The sequence below is a fragment of the Frieseomelitta varia genome, unplaced genomic scaffold (genome assembly GCF_011392965.1).
Source record: "Frieseomelitta varia isolate USP_RPSP 00005682 unplaced genomic scaffold, Fvar_1.2 scaffold_239, whole genome shotgun sequence".
NCBI lineage: Eukaryota > Metazoa > Arthropoda > Insecta > Hymenoptera > Apidae > Frieseomelitta > Frieseomelitta varia.
Window position 1 is genome coordinate 306,849 of NW_025109967.1, and position 15,728 is coordinate 322,576.

The 15,728-nt window shown below is 40.5% G+C and overlaps 1 protein-coding gene across 1 annotated transcript in view; it reads right to left on the reverse strand.

The window, feature by feature from the left end:
* Nucleotides 1-15,020, reverse strand: part of LOC122527916 — a 57,154-nt gene extending 42,134 nt beyond the window's left edge. The window contains exon 1 of the mRNA XM_043652500.1: nucleotides 14,650-15,020. Coding sequence (XP_043508435.1) covers nucleotides 14,650-14,740 — 91 coding nt within the window. The 5' untranslated portion in view covers nucleotides 14,741-15,020. The remainder of the gene's footprint in view (nucleotides 1-14,649) is intronic.
* Nucleotides 15,021-15,728: the final 708 nt, after the last annotated feature.

The following is a 15,728-nucleotide window of genomic DNA, read 5'->3' on the forward strand; positions in this document are numbered from 1 at the left end:
TGAAAAAAAAAAAAAAAAAAAAAAAAAAAAAAAAAGAAAAGAAGAAAAAACACAGGAGAAAGAAAGAAAAAGAAAAAACAAGAAGCAGTGACATCAAACGTGACTAACGAATTCTGCGGGATCGTAGCTCGTTTCCAACTGGCCGAACGTATTGCATGCTTGCGGTTTTACCGTTTGTTTTCTTCCTCGGAGAGAACCGTACGAAACGGCAACGGAAAGGAAACCGGTATAAAACCTAACGCGAGCACGAGCTACTAGACAAGAAACGGCCAGTCGCGAGTATACTATCATACAAATTGCACCCCGTAGCGTTGCAATATCGTTAATTCGATTCTGAGCATTAATAAACACACTTTGATATTACTGTATTACTATCCAATCCGTGAACGTTCGACGAATCAACAGGCCTCGAATAAAAAAGCAGACAACCTAGTAAATAAATCAGAGATGGTTGAGAGTAAAGAAGACGACGCGACTAGAAACTTTTCAGTCAAATTTCAATCTGACTGTACCAGAATCGAGTACTTCTTGCGCTCGAAGATTTTTGCCTTCACTTTCAGATTGTATTGGAGTAACGAATCGAGAAATAAATATTTCCACGGAAACAAAGAAAGTTGAATAAATTTCACGGAATTGCGGTGAAACGAATCGTTCCGCTGTGTAAGGTCTAATTACTACCGTATACGTCAAATATTTAAATTTCATACGTTATATAAGTACCCGTGTAATTGGCCATTTTACTTTGCCGCATTATCGTAGATAAATGCGATGAAGTCACGACGGAAAAAATCAAAAGACAATAACGTCTGCGTTAAGCCGTTTATCGACAATTACGAAAACAGCTACTGCTTGAAATAAGTGAAAAGGACAACCTGCACGTTCAAAGAGTATTTAGTACTAGCATTAAAGAGTCAAGAACAATACCCGCTAAAGTACCAGTTCCAAAGGCACAACTCAAGGCCTGTCGTGCAAGAGTGCAAGACGCTTGAAAAAGTCTCTAAGCTAAACGCAAGTATGCTCTTACCTGATTGACCACGGCTCACACGCAACGAGTAATTGATCGAGACTGATGTTATCGATCTTTAATTAAAAGTTGAATTCGATCGAAATCGACTAAATTATTATTAGCTATAAATTGAAAAATATTTCTTCGGGACGTTGCGCGTGCAAATTACCACCGTGTAATAATAATGAACTTTAGACAGAGGTTAACATATTCGATAAAGATAATTTGAGGTAACGATAGTTAAAAGCAATTGGAACTCACCCGAAGACGCGAACGACGAAGGTATTTCAGAGGCATTCCAAGCGAATAACTTTTTCCCGCGATACAGGTATGGCAGAAGGAATGAAATGGGAGTGGGAGGCCAAAGAAGCTAAATGGAAACAAGTTTTCTAGACAACGGCCACGACCGGGGGAGAAAAATGGAGAAAGACGAAGGTGACCAACAATAGAACGCACGCGGTGCATCGACGTGCCGGTCAGTCGCGAGTCGCGAGTCACGAGAGTTGCACGATGCGCGCTACGTGGCATCTCGGGATTCGATTCAAGGACTGCAGCGTGTTAAAGTTCACCACGCTCTCGGAGAGCGTACTCGCCGCGCGGCGTGGGTGCAACAAATGCACCGAGCGTTGCACCACGATCGGTACGGCGCGGCGCGAGAAGCCATCTGCTCACGTGACCGATACTCGTTACTCGTAGGTACTCGTTATTACCTCCAAGCCAATTAGAAGCACCTGAGAAACAGGGATAACCGCATTCTGATTCACCCAAGCCGGAGCTACCACCGCTGCTGTCAATGCATCGCCATATTTCTCCATCCTTTTATCGCGATAAAATCCTTCCTTCTATCTCAACGTCCAGAAGGTCGATCTGCGTATTGGATAAATGCGGCAACACGCTGCTTTTTCTCACGAAAGGTCGTCCGTAGCTAATTTCACACAGCTCACGGCCGATTCTTTAATTTATTCGTTTTGCTCTTGTTTCAGTGAAATTGAAAGATTTCTTACATTTTTCTCAGATTTTTATCATCTGTTCCCAGTCTGTATACTAGATTCAGATAAAATTCCTTCTCACGCGTGAAACTTCTAATTACTAAACTGCAAACTTGTCAAAAGTTGTTTATTCATTTATATTTTAAAGTATGATATTTTTGTTTGTTTCAAAAATTGAATTAACATATGATTTTAATATCGCGTTCTGTATATCTCTTGATGGACATTTCTCACTAGTTTTGTTCGCAAAAATCACGTTAGTTGCTATACGTGCGCACGAATGTAGGTAGAGACACCTTGATAACGAGACTTGCTGAACCACGTTTATCGACGTATTCCTTTTTAGTTTTCAGCTCAAGTTTTTTTCTTTTTTTTTTTTTTTTTTTTTTTTTGATAACACGATCCGAGTATATTTATCGACAGTTATGTTTACGAGACAATATTGGGAAATATATGAAGCCACCAGGCAATAACGTTGCATTGAAAAACTGCAACCTTTAATTTTTCAGTTTATCTTTCTCTCTTCTCATTCGCTCTCTGTTGACGTATCACGACAAAACTTAATAATTTCAATATATCAGATATCTTTACAAAGTACTTTTCGAACCACTGCCGTTTACCTTTTATATTTATAATACCTTCATCTACTTTCCTCAGCACCTGTTTCATTACAATTTCAAGATTTCTCAATCGTAGCAGAGAATTCCAGAATTCCAGCTTAATTATCACATTACTGAAATTATTGCTGAAACTTAATTACACGTTACAATTACAAGTTAACATCGTTGTTAAGAATCGAAAGGCAAGCTTGCAGGAGAGCCATGCAATTTTTCACGGTAGACCAACTGAACGCTGACCAAGGCGGCAATAATTTATGTAATTTCTCATTGGACGGTTGCATGCAACCGAGGACTTTGTAATAAGCCACGATCCGCATTGGAGTCGACCGTCTTAATTGCCAAGCCGTTGATTACCACCATCCCGTAATACATTCTAAATCATCGCGTCGACGGCTCATTTGTATCTCCGCACGTATTACCAGTAGTGGAACAATGCCTTGCAATCACATTGATCGAACGAAAGACTGCAAACGGAAAGACGTAGGCCGCGGCGGTGATTCAGAAGAGCGGTAAAATAAATATGCACGATACAAACGTAACCTTGTCACGATTTAACCATTCGTTTAAACAAACCAAACGTCAAAGACTCTTTTACGAGCAACTTTATGGATAATACTTCAATCTGTCGTCAAGTGTCAATTTTATGTAATAATTTTGAAGAATTTCCTTCTTTTCTTCATTCTTAGTTAGAGGACGCGTCGATAGGATCGCGTAAAACGAATTCACTTGGGAAAATACAAAGAGAGTACGAATCCACATGGTAAGAAACAGGATCAGAACGAAAGGAATGGTCTTCCGCAAGCGCGGAAGAGTGGGTGTAATGGTGTAATGGCGTCCGGTTGTAATATAACGGCAACAGATTACTTTTGTACTGTCCGCGTCCGCACACTTGGTAGAATAATTTTCTCCAGCACGGCGCGCAAGATCAAGGGAATCTAGTTTTCTTGGGCAATAGATGCGGTTTCAAGTGTATTCGCGCGAAACCATACCTCGTACAGACGTATGCACAGTCGTCGCGCCGCGCCGCGCCGCGCTGCTTCGTCTCGTGACGAAGAGAGTGAGCACGATAGGAAAGAGCACGTATGTACGTACATACGATTCCAGTCATTGTGCTCGGTTAGAACGCTGCTAGAACAGATTCTTATCCTCTAATCACGAGCGACCCGCATAAATGGATTCTTAGATTCCAATCGTCCCGCTCTTTCGCTAGCCGCCTATCATTATGCATCTTGAACAATCGCGTTTACACGTCGAGGCGTCAATGCACCGGGGAATGATTTTTTTTTTTTTTTCTTTTCTTTTCTTTTCTTTCATCACAGCGACAGTCGCAGTCGATTCCTGCAGATTCGATGCCCAACTATTAAGACCTCCGACGCGTTCCGCGTGCACAGAAAATAAAATTGAATAGTTTGAAAGTTGAACTTTCTCTCGAAGAAATTCTATGCTGTTTGCAACGCGAGTTTCTTAGAAAAAAAAGAAAAAAAAGAAAAAGTTAACAGTGGAACTTTGAACACTATTTCTGACTTGTTGAAGATGCGAATAATTTAATAAAAGGGACTCGATCGACTTACGCAAAGTACATTCGTCAACGGTGAACGTATAGGCGTTTGAGGTACATGTTGAAATAATAAATTATCCAGAAAAGAAACTTTACACGTTGTTCGTTGCAGTTGCTTTACACTGGCAAAGGTTGTCGAATAAATTTTCCATCGATGTGTTTTACCGGAACATATTTTATCCTACAATCGAGCACTCTGCATGCACGAAATTCATTAATCATAGTTTAGCCTGCATTTTAAAATCGTTTAATCCGCGTGATAGGCCGTTTAACAAAAACCACTCGTTCATTCACCTTGGCAAGAGAAGGGTTATTAGCAGCAGCTGCGTACTTGACACACGAATTTATGCCACGTCGACAAGGTTTATGAGACCGTTTCGGTCAACCACGCACGCCATCCTTCCTTTTTCCACGCTTGCTTTTACCATTTTTAATGCACATTCATCGCCTCTCGCCGGTTTCTTTCACCCTCTCACTGTCCCAATATCCACCGGCTCTCTGCGCTGATCCGGCAAAAACTGATCGAGCAACGCGATACCGCGATACACTTTAAACTGTCTCCTGCTTAATTGAGAAATAACAGACAATTTTCCACCCGTTAAGGTATCGCGAACGTTCAGCACTTGGAAAAATGCGCCGTTGCGTAAAAAAGAAAAGGATCACAAGTCGGTTTCAGATCCGATTTAATTGATCGTACTTCTGGTTCCATCGTACTCGCTCGAATTTTCGAATTCAACAATTTGCTCTTGACAGAGCTCCTAAAACCCGCGTCTCACTCTCGTTTATCAGCAAGTGCTACGAGAATTCTCTCTCTTTCTCCTTTTTTCCCATTCTTCAAGTTTTCTTACGTACTGACGTACGATAACTTGCAAACGATGCACAATTTGTCGATCAACGTCTCAGAGAGAACAGCAACGTTCTTTAGCGAGTCTAAGAATGAAAACGCGTACATTTAGGATGTTTATTTATATTGGACAGAAAGAGAAACGAATAATACGGAGCATAAACAGTTAATAGAGGGTTAACAATGCGTTGATTACAATTGACATTGTTGCGACAAGATTTCCAAGCGTGTTCTCGCATGTTGTACACCTTCAATTTCCATCGCGTACGTAAATGTGTAATACACGGAAAGCGCCAGGTAACGGAGCACTTGCTTATTGCTAGGTTGATTGCCATTTGCCCAAGATTAGATTTAGATAATTCCAATTAGTACATAACAACGTGCATTTCAGAGCGTTAGTTACAACTTACTACTCGCACTGATCAAATAGCTTTTTACCTCATGTTTTCGCGAAAATGTAAACTTTGGAATTTGAAATATGTATCTTAAACCGAGAACATTAACGCTGTTTCTGCGAGAGTATTCACTTTCTCTGCCCTCATTTTCTTCGTTTCAAAAAAAAGAAAGAAAAGAAATGGAACAAACAAGAATGGAAAGTTGAAGACTCGCGCCCTCGTTGAAATTGAATCTGTCGTTAAATTTAAATAATTAAATGAAAATTCTAGCAGAAATAATACAAATCAACTGTGTTTTAAATTTATTGCGTACGATCGGAAGTAAAAAATGACATTTCAATAGATTGGTGTTACTAAAAATATAAATGTTTTTCAAATACATATTTAGTTTGAATATTCGATGCATTCAAATTGCGTATTATGCATATTCTCCGAACAAATTATTTCAAGGTTTGAAAATATATACAAGTAAAAGGAAACAAACGAGAACTGCAGAGTCACGTGGAAATCGTATTACAAGATACAATGTGAAATATGTAAAAACCAATAAAATTTGATCGTCAAGAGTTTGATCGCAAACGGGTTCCAGGGCGTAACCATTTAGTTGGACAAACGTTAAAACCGACGACAAACCAATCGATGACAAATCTAACGCAGAACGTGGGTGTGAATTTTTCAAATGCCCGAGAGATTGCTCATTGTCGTTCCCTCTTTGTTCGCCCGCTGAGCTAGGCATGATTGCATCTTTACATTCAAGGATGACTGGAATATACAAGCTCGATATGCACGAGTGGTGATCGTTCGACCCCTCAAGTCTCAACTCGTTGAATGCGCTCCAAGCCGGTTAAGAGGTATTTACATATATATGTACATCGAATGGCGTTAAAGGCTCAACACACTGGAAAATAGCAGCGCCAGATACATTTGGAACTAACAATAACGCCCGAATTTACGACCCATCGTCAAAATACAACAATGAAGAAACGAAACACTCTGATCCAAAAGTTAATGCCCCGTGTCTTGAAAAGGAAACAAAGGGAATTAGTTAAATTTTCGATGGCACGTGAAGGGAGAATCATCGTCGCCAGTGAATACTCGTAAAATTAAATGAAAGCTAAATCTTCAAAATAAGTTTTATCTTTACATACCTGCTTCCCTCTCTTTTCTCTTTCTCTCTCATTTTCCATTTTATCGAAATGCCTTTCTACACGTATAGAGAGCAACAGGGAAGAGAAAATGAAAGTCAAACTTGTCTCGTGGCGTTTTATGGAAAGTTTCAAAGTGTACGAGTTTTAAAACGAACGTTTGACAAAATGGATGCAGTCGGAGGGAACTAGCAAGCCACCACTTGAACGTGTACGAAGACGAACATGGAGATGCACGTAATCTTTCAATTTCTCTCGAAGAAAGGCGTTATAAGAACTATCTTACGACAGTCTATTTTTCCGTTTCTTTTTTCTTTTTTTCTTTTTCCTTACACTAGAGCAAGCGGCGCATTCTCGTTGCCGAGAATGGACAACGTTGGAACGAAACTCGTCGGTCGACGTCCCTCTGTGTCTTTTCGAATCGCGTGTCTCCATTTTACTCGGCACTCGATATTTGCCAATGTTACGAAACTCTTGCCGTTTCACCTATGGATCTGTTCGCGCTGATCTGCAAAATTCATGCACTCCAACTTTTCCAACAGGCGACACATATTCTTCCGTGTTCTCTTCAGTCAAGTCTTTAACGTTTCACTTAACGAGTTCTTAATTTTACGACGCTAGTAAAATCTTTTACATTCGTATTTATTAGACTTCTATCTGCAACTAGGGATCAAATTTACGTTCGCGTTACGTCCTCTACTCTCTTACTTGCGAATTTTATGTTAGACACGTATGCGCGTACGTATACAGCTTCTAACAGCTTCGATTACCCAACGGAAAACTTTTTCTTTCATTTGGGCAGTTTGAACCTCCGTAAAGAGATCATTTAGTGAGATCGCAATACGATAATTAAGAAACTTGACGCGTTTATGGTACCACCGTTCGTTCTCGCTCGAGCGAAATCATTTTTTACGCAATTATTCTCCCGTAATTGGATTATATCCAGTAATCACCAAGATTGCCTGAACGTAACGCTATTTATATATACATATATATAATGTAGCTGATTCTGGGTAATAGCTGACTGTGAGAAACTGGAACGTTGATTGTGTTCGTCTTGAACGCGGGTGTCAGTTCCTTATAAATCAACAGCTGGCTCCTAGTAAACAATTAAATTCAAGGTAGGAAAGTAGGACCGGATTCCTGATCGGCAAGGAGTCAAGCGTCGACACGAGCGTTCAGCAATTTACAAGAGGCCAGTAAGCCAATTACTTATCTAGTCAAGGACAATATTAGTCATTTCAGTATTCTGACAGATCATGCAAATACACGCGTATAACCATAAATATTCCTCTCGGGTAGCTCTATATATATATATATATATGGAAATATACGCGTCCGCGAGAATTTTCTCACAACCACGCGCCCACTATTGACGTGTTTATTTTTCCAATATGCTACGTACACGCAAAGAAACGCTTTAATAGCGTCATTATTGTTTGCTGCGAGATATGACGTTGACTTATGCGAGATAAGCTTGCTTTCGACTCTAGCTACTCGACTATACACGTATATCGGCATGTAGCTACGTAGCTGTGTGTGCACTTGAAAAACGATTAAGCAGCACGTGCTTGCTCAACTCGTACACAGGCGCGACGTCCGTGAATTTTCCAATTTACGCGCTTTCGTGTCAGTCCTCTTCCATCTATCACGAAAAGATCGACGAAACTTGATTCTACAATGTAACCTGATAATGATCTATAACGATTCTATAATTCTACTTTTCACCTTCTTGTCAATCACGTTGAATTTCTCGCCCAAGTTCAGCTAAATGCGTAAAACATTCACGAATTGTGTTCTTTCGAGACGGATTTCTCTGGCCGTTCTTTGCCGCTTCGAGACGTATCGAAGGTATCGAACCAAAAACAAGTACGAGCATCTCATATGATTCATGTATATTTCATCGCGCTAAGAAGGAACTACGCTCCGGCATATCTGTACTTACATTCCCTTGTCTGAGAGGGAGAGAGAGTGCTCGGTCGGTGCACGTGACTATGCCCGGTGCAATGTATCTCGCGTCACGTGCATCGGACAGTGCACCGACTGCCACGCTCTCGTGCACGTGAATTCTGCATAAAGGTGCAACGGCATCGATACTCTCGTCGCTGGACAGAAATCGTGGCTATCCAAGCTCGCGCCACTTGTCAATTCGATCGATAACATCCGTTGCTGCAATGATTTAACTTTTCCCCGATCAACGATTCGAGTACTGATTTTCCTCACTTTTCAAGTTGTGAGAAATATATACAGACGCTTCTGACAAAGTTGAATTATCGATAATTATCTTCGGTATATATTGCCAATTATTTCCAGCGCGCCATATATACTTGTTGATTCCAATCTTTTACGTACGTTTATTTTCAATCTCGTGACAAACGATCTCTAAATTCTCTAAATTCTAACGTCAGTTGCACACATATTTATCTGACATATCGATTATTGATTGTTTCACACATTCGACGACTCTTGTATCATTTATTACAGTTTAGATATTTCGCAGTCGGTGTTGAGCATGCGGAATATGGTTTTTACGAGTGTAATTTATCAATATATCCCAACAAGTGTGATCGTATCACAAACGAAAATAAACGATTAAATAAATCCTTGTCTATTAGGAATTTTTTTCACGGGCGCATTTAGGAATTTTGCGATTAAACGTGCGTATAATTTACGGTACTTGGAGAACGTTAAGAGAGAGAGAGAGAGTAAACATTTGATGCGACACAAATTACATTAAATTCACCGCGACGTATTTACGCAACTATGTATGTATACGTACATACTCGAATCTCATGCAAATTCATAAACTCGTCAATGTTAAATACCGAAACGAGTGAAAAATTCGTTTTCCCCCAGGTCCCTGATAAATGAACCGTGGAATTTATTTACATAATAAGAATATAACGAAAGCAATTCACCGCCACTTACGAGAGAGCGAGAGAGAAGGAGAGAGTTTGCCAACTCTCATCGTTCTCCAGAAAACGGTACCTACCCGTAATGTCACTCGGACTGATGCAATCCAATCAAGAAAGTGGAACTTCCGCAATGCTGGGCGATTTCTTTTCTGATCGTGGGGAATTGAGAATTAGTTCTTCAGGGTAGTTTCTCAAGCGAAAATGGAAAGAAAGAAGAAACGGATATCGCCTCGCGGCGATACAAACGACGACAGGCCAGAGTGGGCCAATCATCGCGAGTCTAATAATTGGCAAGAAAGAATGCGTCATACTTGCGAAAAAGTAAAAAGTATACATTAGTAAACTGGTGTGTAGAGTGGTAAACAAACCTAACGTTCAACCCCCTCCCCGCTGTTAGAAATCCCACCGTGTTATAAATCACCGTAAAAATATATCCGATTCAGCTACTTGACGATGTTAATTGCTCGAGTGAATTCGACTCGCAGAGTCCTTTGGGGGCTGGTTCTGGCATTCAGCACAACAAAACGTACTTGCCCCCGTTTTTTTTTTTTTTTTTTTTCGTAAATCGGCGAGACACGATGCCCAATCTAACTCAACGGCATTCGCTGTGTTGTAGAAAGCCGACGTTGAAATCGGTACATACTTCTCCAAGTCGATAAGCGTTGCCCGAGCGTTGCCGCGCGTTCGAAAAATCCCTCGAGTACGAGATCACGTTCAAAGCACGAGCAAAAATGGCACAGGGGGAACGTACGCGTCTAATTAGCCAGCGATGAGATCGGGTTCAGCGTGTAACTTGGAGATCTCATTGTCAGTAACAATAAGATTCGAGTACGATTCTTTTTCCCAAAGGGAAAGTTGAAAGTAAAAACTAGACAAAAATTCTTTTTTCTTTTTTTTCCTTTTTTTTTTCGGCTTCCCAAACTTAAAATTGATGAAAACTGATCGCATTTATTTCTCAATCTGTTTGAAAGTATCTAACACTTTTTTTCTTTTTTCTTCAAAATACTCGCTGGAATCTAGTCGTTCGATGTTCCAATCTACTTGCAATGTAGTCGAGCCTATCGCCAACAGACTCGCAATCTTTGCGAATTTGCAGTCGGACATGTCGCGACGTATTTCACTCGACCCAAATACGTGGGTGACTTACGCTCCAGCCCGTAAGATTCGAGTATAAAATAACTCGCGCAAATGCCCGTTCGATCGGCTCTGGAAAGTGAACGATAGCGCTGCTTTCTCATTCAATTTTCCGTATCAGCTCGATAGGGATTAAAAGTAAAATGGCAAAAATTCCTCGACGGATATATCCTTCGAACGTGCGCGAGTAAAGTGTAATAAGCGAGCACGAATGTCAGAAGCGACGTAAATCAACGATATATACCTTCCACCGTTTCGTGTTCCTACCGCGGTAATGTTCTCGCAGTTTAAAACTCGTCTTTCCAACTAATCCGTAAATTACGTTTGGTGAAATTCAAAATGCTACGAACCAGGAAATTCTCCACGTGTTCCCTAAAAAAGAGTTGGAATTTGATTCGTTTGATTCCGAATTTGAATCGTTTCGCGTAGAAACGCTGTTAAGTAGGGATGAAAATTTGACTCGAAACATTATCTGTCCTGTCGTACAAAAATATGTGGTGTCTAATGATCATTCTAATCGACGACGAAAAAAAATACTCGAGGCTTCCAGCGGCCTAAATTTGCAACAAATTGCGATACAGAGAAATTGATTATCAGAGATAATCACGTTGTAGCTCACTGCTGTACTTGTAACCTTGGCGAACTATGCATGTGTATAGCTGGTGTCTAACATAAGCGAGAGATGGTAATAGGAAATTTGCATACTCAGCGCGCTGAAGGCTCGTGCGCGGTAAATTCACTTCCGTGCATTAATTATGCAGCTTGATTTCACTAATAATTTACGGGATCGACGCGCCGTTACATGCACTTTGACATATTAATTCAGTTCCTTGTATGTAATTGATTGCAAGTCAATCACGCGTTCGTAAAACACAAGTATTGGATACTCTGAGGAAAGAGAATCGAAAGAAATCTCGCTCATGTTTCGCGAGTGTAATTAGTTTTGTGTGAAAGTAACACGCAACAAAGTTGGATGAAAGTAAATCGGCACGTGTCATTCGAAATTATTGTATATTGCGTTTTACTCGCGTTCATACTTTGATTCTCGTATCTACTTGCTCTGAAGAAATGTGCAATAGTAACATTGTAAGCTAACAGGAAACGATAAAGAATCGTTTTACATTTCCTTAAAATAATGTTTGTTTAACATCAAAGTTACTAAACTAGTCGAAAGTTAATCAAACTAATTTAATATGGTGTTGAGAAACTTCAATCTTCAAAGCCACGATGGATTTAACCGTAAATAAAACTTTCCACTGTTTTTATATACCGTGGAAATTTTTACAATTTCTCTCTTTTTTCTCTTTTGTCAAGAAAAGAACACTTTTCTATTTACACCAGCTACACGATGCAAAGATGTCTCAGGAGAGGAAAAAATGAATTCAAAACGATCAAAATAGAAGTATCGATAATTTTTCTTTTCAATTGCAAAACTGACGCTGGGGAAGAAACAGTTGAGAAAGGCTACAAAATTTTAGCTTCCTTTACACATCTTGCTTCCTTTTCTGTGATTCCACGTGCAAATATTCGAACGAAATATTACTCGCGTTAAAAATTTCACGCGTGTGTTCAGTTTTGTTCGTCACTGTACATATGCAAATCTCTCTCTCCAACGACTGTCAAACTGTTGGATCGAACGAACGCGTGGTACTTATGTGGTATATTTTTAGAAATACACGCGCCTTGGAGCCTCGAGCCAAAACGAGTTTTACCGCAGCCTTGTAGAAGAGCGGCGAAGACGCGGCGACCGCGACGCGTCGTTAATTGACAGGACGGGTTAGAGCCGCGCGGCCGGTCGCACGGTCGCGTGAATCGAACGCGAGTGGCTGACGCGTGCACGTGACGTGACTCGGTCACACTTTTCCTTCGTTGGTATTAACTCGTACACGAGGAGAGGTATACAACCGCGACTCTCTTTCTTTCCGTGGTTCTGTTTGCCGTGACGATCGGCTATACACAGCCAGCACGTGCACCAAGCACGTGGTACACGCCGCACGTGATCACGGCGGCTTTAGCGTGCTTATAGGGTCATTCTGACCTACTATTATTCTGCTCTACATTGTCGTTGTGCAGTTTCCCCGTCGAAGCCCGTTACTCAGATTTAACGCGGAGAGATAAAGTGAAATAAAAGCTTCGTGTATTCGGAGTCATCGCGTAGGATAAAAGTACGATGGTCACGTTAGTTTTTTTTCTTTTTTTTTTTTTTTTCAAATAAATTTTGCTGGCAACTCGACAATGAATCGTGAAATTGTGGAGTCAATCGAGTCTCGTCGGTCTTATCGTCGAACCAAATTTCCCTCGAAAAAAAAAAAAAAAATACATTCGGCAGACTTTGTCTAGCCGTATCTAGATTCTATCGTTATCGTATCACCAACAGGATAAAACTGACAACGGAACTCGTTCACGGACAGTGCACAACTTGCTCGACTCGTGACGTTTCCAACCGTGCACGCGAATCTTATCAGTCACCTCAAAGAAGGCACCCAAACGATAAATTAAACGCGTGGACTAATTACAAGCAGCAGCAGCGGCGTGCCGGAAATCCAACGTTCGCAGGTCTGAGGAACCTCTCGGAAAGTGCAATCTCAGTGTTTTACTTGTGATCTCCAGAGAAATTGTGTCGAAGAATATCGACGAATATCGTCGGGGCTCTCTTTTCAAGTGGAAAGCCACGCGTAATTGCACGTAAACTTAAAATAAGTTTCGCAAGTCTTAAGAAAGTTCCTGTGTTTCATGCAAAGGCGTTACGTAATGTCGCCGACTGATGAAAATAACGCCGACGAAAACAATGAAATCACCCCGCGATATATGGGTCGCTCGAAGGTTTCAAGAGAAGCGAGAAACGTTTCATGGAACGTCGGATATCGGAAGAGTTTGTAATTTTCTGTGGATTTTCTCTTTCTAAAGGAAACCTGTAATACGTACAGCTGCCATCAACTAAACGATGAACCAAGTATTCTAGGAAGGATAATTCACCCTGGCTTCACGGAGATCCGGTACGATTAGCAATGAGAATGCTCCATAAAATACGTTGATAGTTCAGAGTAAATGCGCGCGCGTAATTTATAGGTGTATATATGTTTTCCGGGCGGAAAAAAAGAGTTCAACGCTCAGGGAATACGACGCTCTGATATTCAAAAGCTTCACTTTCGCAGGCAAAAAAATGTGGGGATATTGCAGACAGCGTGCAGGGGACGTTTCTAGTTCCGTTTCGAGAAAGCAGGTGGGCGCGAGTTCAAGGTTCCATTGGAAAGAATAAAATGGCAAAAAGACCGTCTGTAACGGAATTTTACGGCAATAATTTTGAACGCTGTCACGTACCGAGGCTCACTCTGTGCGAGATTATCGCGATTAGCATCTGTAGAAGGAAGTGTTCTACTTTCGTGAGAGAGCGAAAGAGAAACGAAGAATGGGAAAAGGGTAGGGCTGTAATTGTCCGAGGTAACGGCGAACGCGAGAGGGAAGAGACGAAAGGGAAAGAGAAAGAAGAAAAGTAGCGAAGATTGACGCTCTCGGCTAGTTAATTGCGACGATTAGAGGTAGTGAAGTTTGTGGGATTTGCTTACCCAGCCTTTGTGTGCACTGAATCAAATTTACCGGCACGAAACAGCGTATGATAAATTACACAGCTATTAAGCTTATATATATATATATAGTATCTACACTTTTTAGTTCCGCGCTATTTTTGTTTTCATTTATACTCAACTGGTATTTATTAGCGTATTGGAAACAAGTCGAAATACATCTACCGTTGCGGACAGATTAAGATCAAATTTGTGCCAAAGGATAATGTACAAATACATCGTTATTTCTAGATTAAACAAACCGTCAAGCAGCAATTATAGTACCGACAAATGTCTCATTCACAAAAATCATACTTCGTATCCATTCTTTCCAAAGACAAGCGTGTATTTGGAAATTTCCATAAGCAACCCTTAAAACTAATAAATCCCTAAACTAAAAACCGCTTAAACACTTGTACTTTCAAACAAACAATAAGCTAAACAACATCAGAAACAGGAGAAAAAAGTTCGCTCGCATACCTGGACTGAGTCTTCCTTGCGGAGGGTATCCCAACACCTGTGTCCCGGTCAAAGACAAGACGATCAGAATTTTGGCAACTATCGTTTTCATTGTCACTGCTGACTAAGCTGCTGCTAATCACAAGTAGCCGGCGAACGTGATTGACGGCTCACCGAAACGCGAGGAACGGCGAGCGACGCGTAACTGAATGTCTGTGCCTTGGTTTATCGTTGATAAAACTTTGGGGATTTAGCGTAAAGGATTGGCCAATTGACAATGAAAGCCGGTGAGACGGTAGTCGGCAGAGCTGCTGCCGCTGTCGTACTGTGCGATAGTCTGGAGGGTCGGCAGGCGCTTTCACTGGTTTTATAGGTGCGCAGGAAAGCACTTCTTCTGGAAGGGGGGATTCTACGCGACTCTTTGATACGTCACGACAGCCTGCTCTATGGTAGAAGAATTACCGTAAAACGTGCGTTGATCTAACCATTTACGAAATTTTCGACTAACCGGTGATAGACGAATAGACGCAGACGCACGGTCAAAAGAAACCACCGCTCGCTTGTAAATTACGTTCGTGAAACTTCAATTGATAACTTCGATCTTCAAAACCAGAATATGAATTTAATTATAAATAAAATTTTTCATTGTTTCTACATACATTTGCGAATTTTTACCACTTGGGGAAAGAAACAATTTCAAGACAGGTAAAATAAAGGCTTAAATATGAAACCAATTAGATTGTTATATGATTCTATTTTTACAAAGTTGTAACAGTTTGAAGTATCGATAATTTTCCACTTGTGTTAATTGCGGTGTAAAACGAAAACAATTCATATCTGTCAGAATACTGGTAATAACACGATCTTAAAATTTTATTTTTAAACAGAACTACATATTTTGTTTTTTTTTTTTTTTTTTTTTTACTCTACATGCAGATATTCGATAAAATGTTATTTATATTAAAATTCGTGTTCAGTTTTGCTCATCATTATACACATGCGTATCGTGATTTTCTTTCTGTTCAATGTACATTAAATAACAAAATACACCTCTCATCGAGATTTCCAAAGAAAATAACTAGAGGTGTAAAATGTAATTG